The 20,286-nt window shown below is 36.2% G+C and overlaps 1 protein-coding gene across 1 annotated transcript; it reads left to right on the forward strand.

Moving 5' to 3' along the window:
- Positions 1–2: 2 nt before the first annotated feature.
- Positions 3–17,491, forward strand: LOC106110723 (runt-related transcription factor 3; the record flags this gene model as incomplete). Its single annotated transcript, XM_013292620.1, has 5 exons — positions 3–273; positions 8,813–8,926; positions 14,485–14,586; positions 15,698–15,883; positions 16,590–17,491. Coding segments are annotated over 5 exons (1,293 nt in total), but the record flags the coding sequence as incomplete, so codon positions are not given.
- Between the last annotated feature and the right edge of the window lie 2,795 nt (positions 17,492–20,286).

Consider the following 20,286-nt stretch of genomic DNA (forward strand, 5'->3'; position numbering starts at 1 on the left):
GCGACTTCCTGTCGGAGCATCCGGGAGAGCTGGTGCGCACGGGCAGCCCGCACTTTGTGTGCACGGTGCTGCCGCCGCACTGGCGTTCAAACAAGACATTGCCCGTGGCTTTCAAAGTGGTCGCTCTGGGCGACGTAGGCGACGGCACCTTGGTGACCGTCCGCGCCGGCAACGATGAGAACTGCTGCGCGGAGCTTCGAAACAGCTCGGCGGTGATGAAGAACCAAGTGGCAAAGTTCAATGACCTTAGATTCGTCGGCCGCAGTGGTCGCGGTGAGTGCTGAAGGTGCAGTTATTGTTACACATTAAATATTATTATAAACAATCATCATAACAGCAATATATTGGATTGAAAGCTTTTATATGCGCTTTTAAGGCATTTGAAAATTTATGAGCCACATTACTTTTGTACATAAAATAGTTACTAGATAATGGAAAAACTAAGCAAAATTTAAAGATTCTCTTTTTTAACAAACAGATCAGAATGAGAAATTATGATGAATAATGAAATCGAAAACGTGTTCAGTTTAGTATATTTTACAAAGTTGTAACACAAAATATACGAACACAAGTTAAACAATGTTGTGTAACTACTCAGATATTATTAAAAAAATCTACATTTTCCTTACAAAATTACATTGTTGCATTTGCATTATTAAAAAGTAAAAACGCAAATACCATTTAATTTTAAAGCCGTATTCAAACGTTGTTCAAAAAGTTTTAAAGTTAAGAAGTCCGTGACATTGAAAAGTATTTGAAAACTTTTTCCGGGCAACTTAAGAAACTCGGGTGAATGTCAAATAGAGGGAGGGCGGATTACGGACATCCGGTTTACATCTCGCCCTTTTCTTAACAACTTTCCTTCGCTAAGACGACGCGGGTCGGAATATTTATTTCAGTACATTTTTTTTAATTCACATAAGGATCAAAAGCCGTGTGTGTAAGTAATAAATTCGGTAACTCAAATTACATTTAGATTTGCATTTATTAATGATAGCTTTCGCCTGCGACTCCGTCCGCGCGGAATAAAAAACACAAGTAGCCTATGTGTTCTTTCTGAATATCCTCTACATCTACGCCACATTTCATCGAGATCCCTTCGGCCGTTTAGGCTACAAACTCTAACAAACATCCATCCATCCATCTAAACTTTCGCATTTATAATATGTAAGATGAAATCATTAATTACAAAAATGACCCTGCTTTATTATTTAATAGTTACCATTATGGAGTAAATCTATTTTTCTATTCAATTATATTCATACGCATAAAGCACGATTTTGAGAATGCGGTCATAACAAATAAGGTACTTTGTTGTCTTTCACCAGAAAACCTAATAAAAATTACTTGACACTGGCCCAATCCGCTAAGGAAGTGCCATAGACAAGAAACTAAACTGAACCTAATAAAACACATAATTTGCTTTCTGTGTTTACTAACAATTTTTATTTAATAGACAAGCTGTTTCCCGCGACTTCGTCCGCATGGTATTAGAAAACATACGAACCATATAAATTACAAAAAACTACGTATCCCTCGGGAACCGGACATTTCTCGGGGATGAAACTTATCCCATGTGTACTCCAGAATTTGTTTTATATCTGTGTCAAATTTCAAAAGGATATGTTGAACCGTTGCAGAATGATCGAGTAAACATTAAAAAACTAAATTAATGAATCTTACGGGAACCGTAACTATTTCCGGGATAAAAAGAAGCCTATGAGTTCTTTCAGACTATGCTCAAAACCTGTGCCAAATTTCATGGAGATCCGTTCCGCCGTTTAGGCTACAAACGCTAACAAACATCCATCTATCCATCCATTCATCCATCTAAACTTTCGCATTTATAATATTAGTAAGATTAATGTTCAAATGTACAACTAAATCTCAAGGCAAAGTTTTACCTTAAGAATCTGCGATTTTTTTCTATATAAGTCGATTAATAACTAGCACCTCAAACAATAACGGTCCATTCGTAAAATATTGTTATAAAGCAAAGTGTTGATAAAAATTAAGCAAAAATGCAATTAACGTCAGATGTATTTTAATCTATTCAAATATTTTCAAAGTGGTCGCGTACATGTTTTGTATATGTCAAAAAGCTAATAATTTATCGTTAAGATAGATTTTTTTAGTTTTGTCGAAATTTAAAAAAAAATGTATAACAATGCTACACAGAATCACGTAAAAACAGAATTTATACCTTAATCTTAACGCTTGTAAATTACTTTTCTACTAGTTAATGATAAGGTTAAACAAATTTTATTGGATTTTAGTTCAGTTTTGACTAGCATCAGCAGTATACGTGCGTTTATTTACGTGTCCATTCCGAACAACGACTAATACAAGCATGCGAATATCAAACGTTCCATCAATACACCGCTAACAAACGTAGTTACGCCGATCCCCTAGCTCGCTTGTATTGCACTCTGCCATTTTATCTCTTGATATTTTGCGTGGCATTGGAACAGTATTGTAAATTTAACGTTCTAATCTGTACCTTATTGTTAATTATTAATCTGTTTTCAATAAATTTCAATTTCAATTTCAATACTACTGTTATAAAGAAGAAAAATTTGTATTTTTGTATGTATTGAAATAACTTAAAAACTAGTTGGCCGATTCAAAAAAATATTTCACCATAAATAAGCTACATTTTCAGTGAGTACCATAATCTATATATTGTTTTTTTTTAATTTCACGCGGACGTCGCGAGCATCAGCTAGTATATTATACACTTAATTATTTTCGGGCTTTAGTCATGAACTCACTTGCTTCTGATTTACTTCCTTCTTATTTTCTTCAGAATCATCCCATATTTATGCATTTTTCAGGTATAATTACACTACTAAATAAATTGATAAAATGAACAAATATAAGATGAACACTTAATACTCTCTTAACATAATAACTTGGTCAAAAATATATTTCCTAAGACTTCAGGTAGAATTATTAATGTTAGCAGTAACAGAAATAAAAGGCGTTTTAGTATTAGTTTTTTCTCTGTTATTGGCTGCATAAGGTGATCGCGTTAGCTTTTATAACTCACCACTGCGGGGCTCGGAACATATTCAAGTTAGTGGTGATAAGGTCTCCACGCTGGCCTAATGCCGGTCGGGCTTCATCAAAGCCATTTAAGAAAGATATGGACTAGACACAGTGAACAATATTTTTTCACCGGTAACTTCTTTGTACGGTAATATCTCAATGTTAAATTTGACACGCTGAGATGCTTTTTAAAGTTTAAATTATTAGTTTGTTTGTGATTTTGACTATAGGAGAACAGGTAGCGCTAGTGAGATTATGTGAAAAATGTTTCAAGCGAAGTGTCAACTATGCTTCCTTTAAAATTTTTTTGAATCTCTTTAAGCTTCACTCATGTTGTATTTCTGGGCCAATATGTATAGATTTTCCTTCATCATAAGGACATTCAATCGTGTATATGAAATTCTAAAATTGACACGTTGGTACAGTCACGGAATTTGCAGAGTTTCAAAACCAAATTTCCCCGAGTTTTATTAAAAAAGCCCGCTGAATCTTTAATTCGGCGCGAAGTATTCCTACGTGCCAAGTGTAGGCTACAATCTTCGAACGCCTTGAAGGGATGACGTTGAATAGCCAATAGGACGCGATTTTTAAATGTATTTGAACAAAAAATCATTGACCAGTGTTACGCTATATTTGCTTTTTATTGTTACTCCGTTTGCGCAACCTGCTGCCTCATTTATTAAAAGGAGGCTAAGTTTGTATCGTAACAAAGAACAATGTAATTTTTCTGTAAGTTGGACACTGTCTATTACTGCGGCTGTGCATGGCGGCAATCGAATCTGAATGTAATTTAGCTTAATCGATTTAGAAGTAATCCAGCTAAGTGGAAAATAAAGAAACCTATTGTAAGTAAAATTTAGTTCTTTAAGACTTTAATGACTATTAAGCCGTAAATTGCTATTTTAATTTAAAATTTTAGCAAGATTGTCAATACAATGTACTAATAATATACCTAATTAAATTAACATCAAATACTGATTTTATATCAGTTACTAAATTCTATAAAAAAGGTGTTAAAAGAACGATTCCAATGATACGAAAAACCTTATATTGAACATTCCCTTCGCTTCTATTTCCTTTTTCGTAAACGTATTTAAGAATATTTAAAAGCAGAAGAAAAATCCAATGGCTATCGCATCGCATAAACTCGAGCTGGTAACAAAAAGCCGTCTCGAACGTAACCGCAACTCGAACTTCCGTAGTGTTTTAATCTGGAGCAATATTTTAGAGCTGTGCAAATGAAAAGTTAGTCCCGGATAAGACTTGAAGAAGCGGCCCGCCTTCTCGCTCGCTAACCAATGGAAAATGGCGGAAAAGCAACGTCTTCCCCGGAGGCGGGGCCGCGCCGCCTGCGGTCGCATAGCCATTTCAATAAAATTTTTCCTTTGAAGAGTTCTTTTGCGAATGTACTCTGCGGTCTGCGCGGAACGATCGTAAGGAAGCCTTAATTGCTATTGCAGCTACACTCCCACTCGACTTTTTGATCTCCACCATAACATTTATACAAAGTAAAAACAATGAAAAATGTTTTCGTAACTTTAATGTAAAACCTATAATTGAAATACGTTTCTTAAAAAATGGATGTTTTGTAAAATAAAAACTTAGAACGTAAAAATATGATTTACCGAACGTCAAGTGTGAAAGACGTTAAAAGTTGTTCGGCGTTAGTCGGGGCGACACGCAAACATCGTGTAGGCTGCCGCCACATTCACGCAACCGCCATAACCGGCCCTTGTCAACCATAACGCGGCCGCAGCGACCGGCGGCGCCCGGTTAACCGGCAGACCCGGCCGCCGACCCGACCGGTTAACCGGCCGACCGGTTACCCGGTTAGCCGCGATGGAAAACTACCATTTCATTTATGGTTTGGGGGTAGCTGTGCTAACTAAGCCGGGCCGCAACTTGCGTAACTATGCTTTGCGGCGTCGCGCGCCCGCACGCACATTATCTCATCAACGCCTGCGAAACTTCACACGCAACTATTCAAATCTTTCATTTTCACGTTTATTAAATTTTTACGAATGTTTTCCTAATATCATTACTTTCTCAGTTCATATTCTTTAAGCTAGTTTTCTGTTAGAGTCTTTATACTATAACTTTTAAGTAAACCTTTTTTTTATTTCATTTCAAATGACTTATCATATATATATTTTTTTACAACTTTTGGCCCCATCGACTAACTGCACAAGGGGCTAACCTGTGACCTGGACTTTTTGTTTATTATAATATAAAATAAACTTCTCTTACATTAAAAGTAACTTTACAATATGCAAATTCTACTACAATGATTACTGAAATGTTAAAAAATCACATAACAAAAGTGGTCAAGACTTATTACTCTATCGTTTAGAGAGATGTCACATGTACATGCTTATTAATCTCCAGAATACAATCATGTATCAGGAGTGTTACATTGTCGATGCCGTTGGTGACACCTCAGCTAACATCGGCATATTAATTCAGTCAATTAGCGCGCGGGCATTAGCACGTCGTTACAGCGGGAGACGACGCGCCTGTAATCGCCGCGACTGACGGCGACGAGTGTATTTGACAGCTGTCAAATTGGATTGCATCCAGCTATTAGGGAACTTCGTGTACGACAACGAGATCCGTAAGGATAAAGTGGATACGATCCTTAGGCGATAAATATTTTATTAGAAAATTAAATGTTTTATTTTCATATTTTGATGTAATTAGAAAATTAAACGTTTTATTTTCACATCTTGATGTTTTTTTCGTTCAATGCAGTGCAACAAGCCTTTCGACAACATGATGTTCGTAACAGTATTTTTTTTTTAAGTTCAAAATTCAAATCTACTAACTAATGCTATCATTCTAACAGATTAGTTAATTGATACAATTAAGTTATTGACATTTATTACACTTAAAAGCATAAGCAACTACTAAAGTTGTTTCTAATCTTTTCATTTATAATTCATATTTATGTTAAATAAAATACTTTTACTGCTTAAAGTTAAATATAAATTCCTGAAGTCATATCCATGTTTCGCTATCGTCCCGGATGACTAGAGTTTGGTCGGGGCGACACTATTGTCGCCGCGCGACTCCGAACACTCCTCGCACTTCACTCGCTAACTGCAGTCTCTAATTGCTATACAAGTGTGTATGGCAATTTCATTTTTAATGTAATTATGTAATTGCTTTTCTTTGGTTCACTTTTGTGATTTCTAAACTTCCTCATTTTCTCGGAAGTTTGTGTTTTAAAGTATTGTTCCTTAGCCAAGAATTTCGAATCCACTTTTTGACCACGAAATGTTCAGAGTTCTTCTGTATTATTTAATCTATCTATCTATACTATTATAATGAAGCGTAAACACACACTTCTTTGTTGCCGAAGATGTCAGCAATTACAGCATATTTTTGAATAATTATTTCTTTAAAAAAAGCCCTGCACTTATGTCACGCTTTAGGCTATATATTTTCACGCCATTAAACTTAGGGGGTAAATATTTTGGATAAAAACTCTAATGGTGAAAGAGACCATAAGTTGCTGCCAACATCAAGGGAACAAAGTTGTCGTCATGTCATGTCATTTTGACATTTGTAATTGTTAATATGACAAATGTAAACAATAAAATAAAGTTTTCATAATTGCATGCGGAAGGAGTCGCATGGGAACAGCTAGTCTATGATATTGTTAATTGATATTAGTAGAAACACTTGTTCTTCAGTTCCATCAAGTCAAGTTATTAGTGGGACTTTTTAATATCAACTCCTTTAATTTTAGTTGAAAAGATACAAAATGTATATTTCGTATATTAATGTCTGCACTCCATATTTAATTTAATCAATTAATTGATGGTGTTAAAACAATTGTAAAGAAACTGTAACTCGTTCATGCTAGTCAATTATTAGGACTATCATAAGCTTGGTTTATAATAACGCCGTGTTGGTAGCCAAGTTTACCATAAATATTGTCGAAAAAAATCTGGGATAAGCCAGTCCTTTTTATACGAATCTTTGAAATTGCTAAGCTTAATTGAGAAAGCAGGTATAACACAGTAAATATGGTGCCCTGACATATCATAGAATTGTGTTTCAATGAACCCAACTTCTAAGACTGATGAATAGTCCTATCTTTCTTACATCGTAGGCATCCACTGGGAGAGACCGGATTTTGAAGCAAAACTTGAGTAAATATTAATTTGATCCCAATTATAACTCAGTACGTGAACATGCTATGTTTGATTAAGGATTATCCGACTAGATTTAAGACTTGTAGTCATTTGTCTGGTGAGTGCGGATATTGTCGGCTCGTAAAAACGGCGCGATGGTATCGTGCGGCGAGGTATGGTATCGGGGCATTAAGTAGGGGTTGTTTATTTAGGCGCGGCACGCCGACACGCCGGCACGTCCGCGGGCGGTGGCGCGCCGCGGCTGGTACGGGCCCTGACTGCCGACGGTACATCACTCAACGTTACCGTCTTCTGACGCTACAACCATTTGTTTTCGTTCACTGATATTCGATTGCTGGAGACGAAATAACTATTAATAATTCTTTATTCATTGAAAAACTAGCGTTAATATGAACTAGGTATTTCATCAATCAATATTGTTAATGCTAAAATTACTAAAGATTCAGGACGCACGAACCGAAATTGTGTGTACATGTTTTTACTCTGTAATTTGAATATTGCAATCTAAACGAGTTGTGATATGTGAAACTGGAATTTTGTAAAAAGTTCGTGTATAATTCCCCTAAAGTGAAAGTAACAGTGATATACTCCAGTCTGAAGGGAATAAGTGTCAGACTGGGGGCCCCGGGGTCGCCGTTGGCCGGTTAATAAAGTCCGGCGGCCGCAACAAGCCGCCTCGTGTACGCCGTCCATTTTTAACGAGCCGCGCACCGAGCCCGCAGAAAGTAGCCTACACATGAAATCACGTATGAATGAGGTTTTTCCCCAGTTTTTTTTCGCGTGTAGCCAGCGGCGTCCCGCTTCAGGCTCCATTAAAGCTTACATGTCACTCTCCCCCCTCCGCCCCGCCGTGTCTCCCCCCGCCGCGCCGGGAGATGGGGGAAATGGAAAAATCACGAAATCGGTATTGGCTGCATCCCGCAGCGAGTAAAGCGCTCCACAATACAGCTTTGACGGACGGTCATTTAATATTAACTGTGGTTTTTCCGCAGATGGAAATGTTTTTTTTATTGCCGGCGTTATGCCGTGATGAAGTGGCCCCGCCGTTGTTTGTGACGCGCCCTGACGTGTTGCGGATGAGTTGCTGTTTTATACTATCCACTCTCGAATGAGATTGTTTCGTTTTCAAGTGTTCATTTTGTTTGAAAAACGAAATATTCGACGAAATCACAATAACAACAGTCATCCCTTTGTGAAACAAAATTAATGTACGGAATGATTTGTATTCGTTACAAGCATGATAAGTAAAAATCGAATAACTCGTGGACGCATTCATTCAGTACGGAAGCACTAGTAACCTAAACTGAAACCAGAACAATTCATCGAACGCCGAATTGAAAACAAACCGGCAATAAATTTTTAACTTTTCGAACAAGTGATCAAATCGAACTACAAAAAGTGGGCGCCCGACGAAAAGAGTTGCGACCACAGATGAAATTTATAGCCTGTCATTCCAAATAAAAGTTTCAACGAATTGGTTTTACGGTTTGATTGTATTAATATTGGATTTGTTGACTATAACCTGATAGTATAGTAAATTGTTTGAAAAATGACTATAAATATGACACTAAATATAGTTAATTAAATAATTAATTTGCTTGTTTCAGGTAAATCCTTCACGCTAACAATAACAGTATCGACGACACCGCCACAAGTCACTACGTACAATAAGGCCATCAAGGTGACGGTGGATGGGCCACGGGAGCCGCGCTCCAAGACCAGTTAGTATATTATAACACTAACGGCCAAATACCGAAACGAATCATAAATACTTCGCTTCGTAAGTGCCGCTTTCAATCTAATAGACGTCAAAGGAAGGAATTCGGAGTTTAAGCAAGGCCTTAACATTTAAGTCGCTGTTACATACATATATACCGTTTTGGTATTCGGCCGTAAAACGACTAATAATGTGTAATCAAGTGTTAAACGTCTAATGTAGACGAACTTATTTCCATATCAATAATGATGAGAATACAATAGTGTAAGGTCGGTACAGCATGCGCTTTCAAAACTCTCGTGTAGACATATTTGGATCTTTTGGTATTTCCAAAACAATACGATAGCTTTTTTTAAACTGGCAAAAGATTCTAGTTTCTCTTGCATTAAACATTGATGTTCGGTATACCTTTAGGTTTTTTAAGGTTGCAAACAAGTAAGCAGCTGTTTAAATTCGCCAAAATAGCGAAGTTATCGTTATCATATCTGCAAATGTGGTCATGGTATTTTACAGGTTGTACCGAGAAATTCAGGCACCAGATCGCTAGCTCAACCATTATCACCTTGATCTGTACCATTTAAAAATAATAAAACGCTCCGTCGCTGTTTTCTAAGTTTATTTACCGAGATGTCTAATTAAATTGAAAATCTAATTTTAGTTTCAAATTTTGTGTATACATTTGTCTAATGAATTCCAATTTCTAAACAATTTTCGAGTTTGGGTATAAAGTTAATGAATTTCGTTGTAAAATATCGCGGTTTCAAATAAAACTAAAGCAGTAAAGTGAAACACAAACGTCGGAAGCGATCCAAAACAAACAAGTACGACCGCAAAACATTCGAAAACAAGCTCCGTAATGAAGGTAATTTATTAATAATTTCTCAAAATGGCCGTTGCTTCGAGATTTTTCATTTTATAAATTCGAAGCGTGAAATTAGACGCCATTTAGATCTTTATTTAAAAAGGAAACCATTTTATTTACTGAAAGAGAGATAACTAAAAATATTTTTTTTATTGGATTCTGCTTTGCATAGTCTACACAATATATTAAAAAAATGAAATGCATCTAACATAAAAATAGTCTTTGAAAACAATGTTTCGATTTACATTAAATAAACCAGTAAAAGTTCACAACTTGAGAAAATACTAGGAACGTTGGTTGACGAGAACAAATGACGGTGCGTGTACTGGCTCCTCCAAATCACACCTAATGCTCGATCAATCCTCATCACGTGGAAGAAATTAAAATAATTGCGAGCCCGGGATAGTGTCGGCCTTTAGAACCCAGGCCGTTGAAGGGTTGTGTACAGTCAGCAAATAATTCCAATCTAATAATATTGATTGAGAGTTCAAAAAATTACAAAAATATCTGAGATTATAGAGGAGACTTTAAAGAGTTAAAAATGTTTTTTATTAATTTATTTAACAGCTTATAATTTAATCGGATATAATATTACCAATAACAATTTAAAGTTATATTAGTCAAACTCATGTACTTCGAATGAAATTAAGATGGTTTTCTATTAAATATCAATTGAACCAGTTATTTGCTTGATTACCTTTCTTCGTTAATAGAAATTATATTATAAAAATACACATAGTGTATTCTCATTTAAAATCATTTCTGCTGTCTGTACCGATAGCTCCGTAGACGAATGTGAGGGCACAAAGGAGGATGCTGTAATGAATCGGTTGTTTAATTAATTAGTCAAGAAAGGGCACGAGGGTTGCGGGGTGCGGTGGCGCGGGAAGGGGTTTCTGCCACCCCGTTCGCATGCATGCCCTGCATATTGATTTATTATGCCGCCAGCCTCTATACGGAGACGATAAATTATTTAATTCTAGTAAGTTCCGACGACTGTTTACGCCGTACGTATACGAGCTGGAGCATCGGTATACGGGCGTTAATGACTTAGTTCGGGAGCTGTTAATTCGGTGCGTTGTTCATTACAATGTTCATCGGCCGTCCTTTGTGTCGGCGCTTAGTTTGCGATCGGAATCTATCAAACGGTACGCGTGTATCCGATTTAAAGTTTCCTAAGTGAAATTAAATGACCAGTGATTTCCCGAACATTTATATTATTTATTTGTTTGGCAGTTGTGGCAAAAATATAAATTTAGTAATGCGATCAAATTACGTTAGTATTTTTCTCATGGGAGAAGAATGCATTTTTAAAAATTCTTTCATGCCGCTAGGCATTGGTCTTTTTTCTTATATGGTGGTATTACATTCACAAAATAGAATTTGTTTCTAAGTTCATTGTTTATTGCGTGTTAACCCTTTAAATGCTCATTTAAAATAGCATGTAGATAAAGATACCATAACGCGGTCCATTCCTTGCGCTTCCTATTTTTACCGTCGGGTGGGTGGTTCGGTTTACAGCTTTGCCGTACAGTAGCCGCCTCCAATTTAATAATCGGCCGGATTGTTAACGATGTTTTTCTTAAGGCAGCGATGTCTGGCTATTTCGGTACGCCAGTGCACGCTCGCTGGACCACCCGCGTCTTGTAACTGCATTCACTGTTTGTTTGCTAATGATCGAGTTACAAACGAATTAAAGTCTCGTGAAGTACATTTAATCGATGCTTCCTGCTATTTTTCTCTTTAGTTAACAATTTTAACGATATTCAATTGTTTTTTTGAATATATTCAATATCTGAACTTTCTATTCTTAAAAACGGCTTTTAATTTTATACGAGAAATATTTTTCGATAATATAAAGCGAACTGGGCAAAATTTTAGTAAAAACATACGGAGAATGTTTAATTTAAATTCAATTAGAATGTCTGGCCGTCGCAGCCACGTTCAGCCAGTGTTGAAAATAAAATAGTAAAGGCTAACTATTTGAAATACTTGGCATAATAAATCTAACTAGACCGGACGCCACCCTCAGCGTAATCCTTTAATCAGGTCCACGGTAGCCCTTTCCACCCCATTTTTCCCTCCCATCTGTAACATACTCCCCCCCACCTCCCCACTCGAAGCCCCTCGAACGGTGCAAATGACAGTTTCTAATTCCGACTTGCCATGAAAGTGTGTAATTGTTGCGCCGTTGATTTATACACTCGCAGGCTTTTGTAGTCCCGGCATGTGTGTGTTAGTGTCGATGTGTGCGTGGCATTTTCAATTGTTTTCAGTCCGATGCATCTGCATTTGTCAATTTGACATTTCGAATATCGAAGAGCTTATTGGTTCGCATAATATATTGTTCGGTTACCCTCGCAAAGTGGAATTGGCATACTGATTGCTTGCTATATTACATGTTGAAACCGAAGCTACTTAATTAACAATAGCTCTAGTAATACTTAAAATTACCGATTATTTTTTCTTGTCTAAGTATTACCATTTTAACTGCTTGGTAATTTTCATAAACAAATTATATATCGGAGTAAAATATTTTCAGTTACTTTTATTTATCTTTCGTTTAGTTTCTAGTCTTGTATTTATCAAATACGTGGCTTTTCAATAATCATTTAAAAGTGAAAGTGTCAATACAGAAACTTCATCACTTGTGTTCCGCCGCTGTGCTCCGTGCGAGCGGAACTTGTGACAAGATTGAATTATTACCTAAATGGGGTGGCCAACTTTAAGGCTTTTTCTCAGACCGTTTCATATTTTTTATTTTAAATTTAATCAATAATTGTTACATTTGTATTCATAAGCTATAACATTATGGTTTCTGTTTATGTAAATTGTTATTAAATAACGAATATATTACAATAAATCAAATAATCTACTATAGAGGTACTTTCAATATTACCGTTATATAAATTGAATCTTAGTTGTTTATAGGATTATTTTTAAAATTTCAGAAGAAAATGTATGAATGCATAAAATGCAAATTTTAAATTTATAAAAGAATCTAATTTATCCTATTTTTTTGGTAATGATATGGACACATTAAATATGCGTGGAGAGTATCGTGGCATTGGCATGCGTGCGTGTAGCGTCGATAATTCAGCAATCGGAAAGCGACAATTACTGCCAATCGGCATGCCGCACTCCCGCGCCCTCTGTCTCCAGATTAAACTTAATATCAACTTCATTAACGATTCAATAGTAAACCAGTTTGCTGTTAGAGCCGTGGGTTACTAAACCTAAAATCTCTTGATACGGGCGGCTTAAACATTGTTTTATTTTTACATCATTCGTTTAAATTTTGATAAGTTTATAAGCTTCTTCTTCTAAGTTGACTGTTTTCTATTTTATTTTGCTTTCTATCTTTCTATTTAAATCAAAATAAGTTAGAAAACAGACGGTGGATCCTATCATCTACCCTATTACCTCATTCTCACTTTCTAACGTTAAATTAAGTGATGTACTCAAAACTTGTATCTGCAATTTCTTTTCTAATTTCTTTTAAATACACACCGTTTACCTTTTAACGAATCAAGTAAAGATATAGTTATAAATATTGTATACAAGAGAATATTCTCTGTTACCAAATCGCATCGATGTTCGACAGGACTGCGACACGCCGGTCGCGTGAATAATTCCGTGCTCGCCCGCCACCTGTCTGCCCTCGCGCGGGAGTTAGGGATCCCATCAGAGAACTTAATCAGCTATGTCAATTATTTTTGAATATACGTAGCGAAAGCTGAAATGTTTACTGTCTAAGACATTAATAATAATTAAAGCAACGTTTGAAATAAATTAGTTGTTTGCTTTCGTTTTTTTTTTTATTTTTTAATAGACATTTTAATTGTTTGAGAAATGGGACACCTGAGTTTAATTTTTGTAGATCAAATCACATTTTAAATTTAATGCTGCTTAAATGAAACGAATTAGCAATATTAACACGTTGATTGAGAGCCAAGAATGTCCTTTAAATATAGGTTTAAGTAACCGAGATGTTCAGATTTAAAATCTCGCTCTAAAATAGAAAAGTGAATTAACGTAATATTATTAATAAAAACTTTGCCATGATTCCAAAGATCAGTTCTTCAATTTGTGATATCGATGTTGATTACCTACAAACCGTTTGTCAGTGACGTTGTTAATTAAAATTGCACGGAACACTCAATAAGGGCACAGCTAGGCCTGCATCAATAATTCTATACATCTACAGGGCTCACTTCATACCGGCTCTTCGATACTGATTCCGACACGTGCTAGAATTTAGGGGAAGCGGGGTGACGTGTCAATGAATTATCGAGTGTCTAGGAACAACGAGGGCGTAGCTTATGAGAAATAATGTGCTGTATTCAAATAGATATAACGTTTGATTTTATGATTGAGGTGTACTTTGACTAAACTATCGCACTGTTGTGTGATTGTCGATTGTCTAACAGCAAATTCAATCCTTTAATTACACAACTATAATTACTAAAAATCGAGTGTACGCGCCTCCGTATTATAGACTACGGTATAGGGTCCGAATCCCACCATTCTACCAATCGTAATAGTTCACAAATGTTATTGGGACGTAGAATTACTTACAATGTCTGTTACCATTTTGTTTTAAAAACATCAAAATGTATTATAGTTGTAATGTATTAAGAAGCCTGTAGTGTCGGTCGAGAGCAGCCTGTATCGTACTGATGTAGTGTTGTCGCTCCTAGGGCAGCAGCAGCAGTTCCACTTCGCGTTCGGACAGCGGCCCTTCCCCTTCCCGCCAGACCCGCTCGGTGGCTTCCGAATGCCGCCCATCACCTCATGCCAGAGTAAGTACAAATATTTTGTTATTTAGTCTTCTAAATGCAACTTCTACTTTGCCATTGAAACAATTACTATTTATTATAAAAAGTGACATATCGGATTCCTATATTAGTGTACTACAAAGAAACGACTACTAAATTACAATAATTAATAAACTAATTCATAAAACAGTAGATTTCCTAAACGTATAACAAAAACTTTGTTTTATAGAATACAGAAGAAATAATTCAGAAGTTAGTTAACCACGAATATAAAGAGAATCTGTTTTATGACAAAACATGTAACGTGCTAAAACCAAATCGAAATCGGTATTCGACATCGATACCTTATAAATGCCGGTGATCGTTCAAAAGTGAATGAGTCACCAAACTGCGATACGCTAAACTACGTTCACTAAAGCGCAGATTCAATCAGTCCAACAAAAAGGGCGTACGCGAGCGCAATGGAACAAGCGCGGCCGCCCGCCGAAATCCCCGTCGCACCAAAACAACTCGAAACGTGAAAAAAACATTCACAAATCGACGCGCCATGGCCACGCGCCACGCGCCGCGTATCGTATAAAAACCGACTCCACCGATCGCCGGCCAAAAACGGAACCGTGATACCGAAAAATAAAAGCCCGTAATACTCCTGGAAAAAAATAAAGTGGACGGAACGTGCGGATGGCTCTCGGCAGCGAGCTGACCGGCTCTCGATATCTTTATAGCGCCGCTCGCAGCGCTCGATACCGCGCCTGCAAATGTTTTTCATTGATACAATTTTTGTACAGCGATTAATAAGTACGAGAAATTGCTTTACAGTTTTTGTGGTCTTGCTTTCGAATTTCCCGTTCCCTCAAAGATTCTGACAGAACGATAACCGATGCATACGTTCAGTGGAAATATGTTTGTTAATAATTGCAGTAAATTTATCCTAATCTCTATTTTTAACCTAATCCAGTACCCACGGGAAACTGTAAAGTAGTTTTTGTGGTCTTGCCCATCGGCCCATAGGTGTTCGTGCTCCACATAACTCTATCATCCCTCATCCCAGTAAAGATTATAGTAAATCGAAAACATAAAGTGAATAAGCACTAGAAATCTGCAACAAGTATACTAAACGAAGCTAACTTTTTAGATATGAGTCAGTTCGGGCTGAGTTCAAGTAACTCGCACTGGGGTTACGGCGGCGCGGGTGCGTACCCAGCGTACTTGCCGTCGTGCGCCGCGCCCGGCGGTACGCAGTTCAACCCGCCCGCCCTCGGCTTTGCCGGCACCGTGCCCGACCAGACGCCAAACCAGGACTTCGGAACTAATAATACAGGTAAAATATTTAAGTTTTACTTTATAACGTGTATCATCTATTGCATCTATCAGTTTTATACATTTGTCAACTTTCTTCAGTCAAAAAGATAGCCTGGCAACCCATGTACAACTGATATTTCTGTAGCGGGGAAACTTGGATAGCTCTAGTACCTTAAAATCAAGTCGATTGCTTTAACGTGTTCTTCTCCATTTTTTTACCTATTTTGATGACTGGATAACAAAATTGATCAAGGATATATGATACTTTGTTGTGTCTAATTATCAAATACATGTTGTTTTCTTGCTTCAACGCTTATAAAATTTAATTCTGTAGGAAGACTATAATTCATTACACCAGAATGGTGAAATTAAATGCACCAACATGGTTTACGAGCGACATCCTCCTTAAAATCGTATGGCCAGCGCTGGGCAGCGCGCATTAAACCGCCTCTCATTATAATTTACTACGGCTCGGACGCGACCGATCCGGACGATGAATTTATTGCCGATGCGTGCCTGTCCCGGACAAGCGACACGAAAAAATATAGCGCTCTATTAAAACTATGCTAACACGCACAATCCCGAGATATATTGTCACGCTGTCTTAGCTACCGAAACGTTTCCACAACAAGCCAAGAATTGAAATTGACAAATAACTTTTGTATTTAATAAATCTGATTATAACAACTTGTAATTTTATATAATAGTAGTTCTTATTTGTGCAGTACTTCCGGATACGACAGGCGTGGATTTGGACCAACAACTATCGGGGCTGGTGGGCTCTTCGCCCTCGCACCACGGCAGTTTGTTACCCCGGTACAACAACAACGCGGACTACGGCCTATCTACGGGGCCGCGCTCGCTTAGCGACAACAGTTCGCAGCCCGAATCGCCAGTCCAAGACGATCTACTCACCTCCAACACCACCACAAACATCGGCCACAACCACACGAACAGTTCCAACTTCCCTACGCTAATGGGTTCACAGAACTCATATGGTGGTGGGAATTGCAACAATTCCTTATACCCGGTTCTACCTGCGAGTCTACTTTACAGCCAACTATACACGGCAGCGAATCAGACGCATAATTTTCACTCGTTACACTCGAATTCGATACATTCTACACAAAATCATCATAACGAATTACAAACGATGATGGATCAGATATCTTCGACGACGAATAATCACAGACAACACGGTAATCATGGACAAGGAGAGTTGTTACTGGGCGGCGGGAACTCTTGTGCTGCGGCAGCTTCTAGAGGCGAAGACGGTAGAGTGAATAGCCTCGGACAACGCGGCAATCCTCAGCCCGATAGTAACACAGTTTGGCGGCCATATTGAAACATTTAGTGTGCAAATTATAACTTAACAAAACCTGGCACTAATTGTAGAATATTACCTCATTGCCGTAGTTTAGAACTTTGTAATGACGTTGTATGTTTTACACAATTTTTATTTGTTAATTGAAAACGTGATAATTACTTTTGTTTGAAATAAAACTTATTTCGATTAGGCCTAGTGCAACGAAATAGATATAAAAATTATACATGTAAAATGTAAGATATTGTTAAAAGAACTTGAAATAGTTGAAATTTTGTCAATTTTTTTTTAAAAGAATTTGTTCCCGTCCTATAAATTATACGATTTTGGCTGAATAGGGACAATTATTTTTAAAACATGATAATTATCAAACACTGTTTTGAGATATTTGTGAGATATTAGGCTTTTTAAACTCTGCTTAATTTATAATTGTGATTAACTTTGTCCAATATTCAAAATTCCAATGTACTAAAATAAATACAGCCATCAAATCAATAGTACTAATCCGACACTTAACAATTTGTCTAGACAGCTAAATAAACTTTAGACAACAGACAAATGGGATGATTTATAAAAATGATGTAACATACATTAATTTTCATGCTTTCGTTGTTTTAAAAATGTAAAATAAACCAATTGTAAATATACTAAGTTGTTGTAAATGCATTTTGTAAAGTGCAATAGTATTGTAATTATAAAGTTGAGTAGATGTATACTGTATTGTAAAATTCGTCGTGATACCTGTATAAGAACATTGCTGTCTCTGTCTTTTTCAAAGAGAATGAAAGCGATAGCAATACTATTCTGATACATGTGTTACGACAATGGAAACTCACCGTTAAGATACGTGTTGATTATACGAGATCTGTCCATTTGTAGATATTTATTGATTACCTCAAGGCGCTAAAGAAACGTTTATTAATTTTTCTTATACGTGCTTTTTTCTTTTTGCAGTTTAATAAAGTCCTATATTTTTTCATAAACGAAACATCAAACCTTTAAAATAAACTAAGAATTTACGATATTGCTAATAATTACGTTACTTTTTTACTGTTAATATCTTTTTCCATGAGTTTCTTGAGTTTCATTAAATTCATAGCATATTTTGTAATAAAAATCTTCTTTCTTAGCTGTTTTGGCGAATTTATTAAAAGATTATTTGTTTCATTCAGGACATTAAAATTAATAATAATAACCTTTTATTAATAACGAGAAAGAGTTAATAATGGAATCGTAAATTTCTTAGTTTTGAATGAAAAATGGTTGTGAATATATAAAATTATGTCTATCAAATGCATGTGTTTATTTCAATATGAATAAAGTAATTTATAGTTTTCTTTATCAAATTATTCGTTGAATAAAATCAAGTGCAATACTAAAATGTTACAATGTTCTAAAAGCCATTAATTTAAGTTGCGTAGCAATTGATTTGTGATTTCCGCTTGTCGTTAAAACCATTTATGTTTGTTTGTAGCGGAATTAATTTTATAAAATAAAACTCTAAATGCGTACTGTTTGTTTTTTTTTCAACCATTAATCAAACAGCTGCCGTTTTAACTATTTTGATGCTACTATGTTTCGAATTCCTCTACTAACACGCTTCGAATTGAGGGAACTATTTTTTTAGGGTAATTGCTTTGAAATATTTAAAACTATTATGAGACTGAAAGTAGGATCTTATAACGGAAATTTAGGTTATTAATTATTTATAGGTCACGAAGGAATATGTCCACAACAACAAAATTCAATATAAGCCTGAAAATAAAACTTCTTACTAATATTATAAGTGCGAAAGTTTAGATGGATGGATGGATGTTTGTTAGAGTTTGTAGCCTAAACGACTGAACGGATTTAGATGAAATTTGGTATAAAAGTGGAGGATAGTCTGGAAGAACACATGCTACTTACTTTTATTTTTTTTTTCGTAGTCCCACGCGGACTGAGGGCGAAAGCTAGTTAGGCTTTAGGGAAGTTAAAAAGTTTTGAAGATGGCATTTATGAATAAATAGCTGTTCCCGTGCGGCTTCATTCGCGTAGAATTATAAAAACTTTATTTTGTTGTCTACATTTGTCAAATTATCAATTACAAATGTCACCGATAGAGATGTATGGAAGAGCAGCACATACTGTGCCGACCCTCCATAAAGGATAAGGGCAAGTGGATGATGATGACAAATGTCAATGAGACATGACATGATGACAACCTTACTTCCTTAATATTGGCAGCAACTTATGGTCTCTTTTCCACATTAGGGATTTTATCCAAAATATTTACCCCCTAAGTTACACGGCGTGAAAATATTTAGCCTAAAGCATGACGTAAGTGCAGGGCTTTTTATTAAGAAAAGAATTATTCAAAAACATGCTGTAATTGCTGAAATCTTACGCAACAAAGAAGTGTTAAACAAACACTTCTTTGTTATAATAGTACAGATAGTATAAAAGTATAGATTAGATACATTTTTATATCAGATAATTGAATCTATAAATATCAGTAGTGAAACTGGCCAAGCCTATTAAGCTTAACCTTTGTCGAGCATGAAAATAGCTGGACCGTTATCAACCTCAACTCCGGTAGCGCTGTACTACAAGCTTAATGAGATCATTACTGTGACGCCCCGCGAGCATTTGCATATCTGAATCACTACGGCTACTTATACGTACGTGGATCGAGAGGTGAATTGATATTTTGGCTGGCATCGGCAAACGAAACCCTGAAATAAATATCCCACCCTCATTAATTTGCGCCAATGCGATACGATGGACACACCGACGTACGCCTACTGTGCCATAGGGTGACCATAGTTTTTTAAAAAATGTCTTAAAACAAGGATAAAAATATTGAAATACTTTTTAATTATTTAGTAATCGGATTGAAATGATAATTTCAGGTTGGCAAATTCTAAAGTTCAATAATTCGAATTTTAAATAACACTATGAAAGTACGATAATATTTGACTTTAATATTTGTTTGCTGATTTATAAAAAACGATAAATAGATTTTTGTCTAACAATATGTACGTTTTTACAGAGTTAGTTTTTAATAATCTAATAAAAATAACCACTTAACGTAACTCAAAGCAGTAAGAGTACAATTA

Source organism: Papilio polytes, unplaced genomic scaffold (genome assembly GCF_000836215.1).
Source record: "Papilio polytes unplaced genomic scaffold, Ppol_1.0 DF824191.1, whole genome shotgun sequence".
NCBI lineage: Eukaryota > Metazoa > Arthropoda > Insecta > Lepidoptera > Papilionidae > Papilio > Papilio polytes.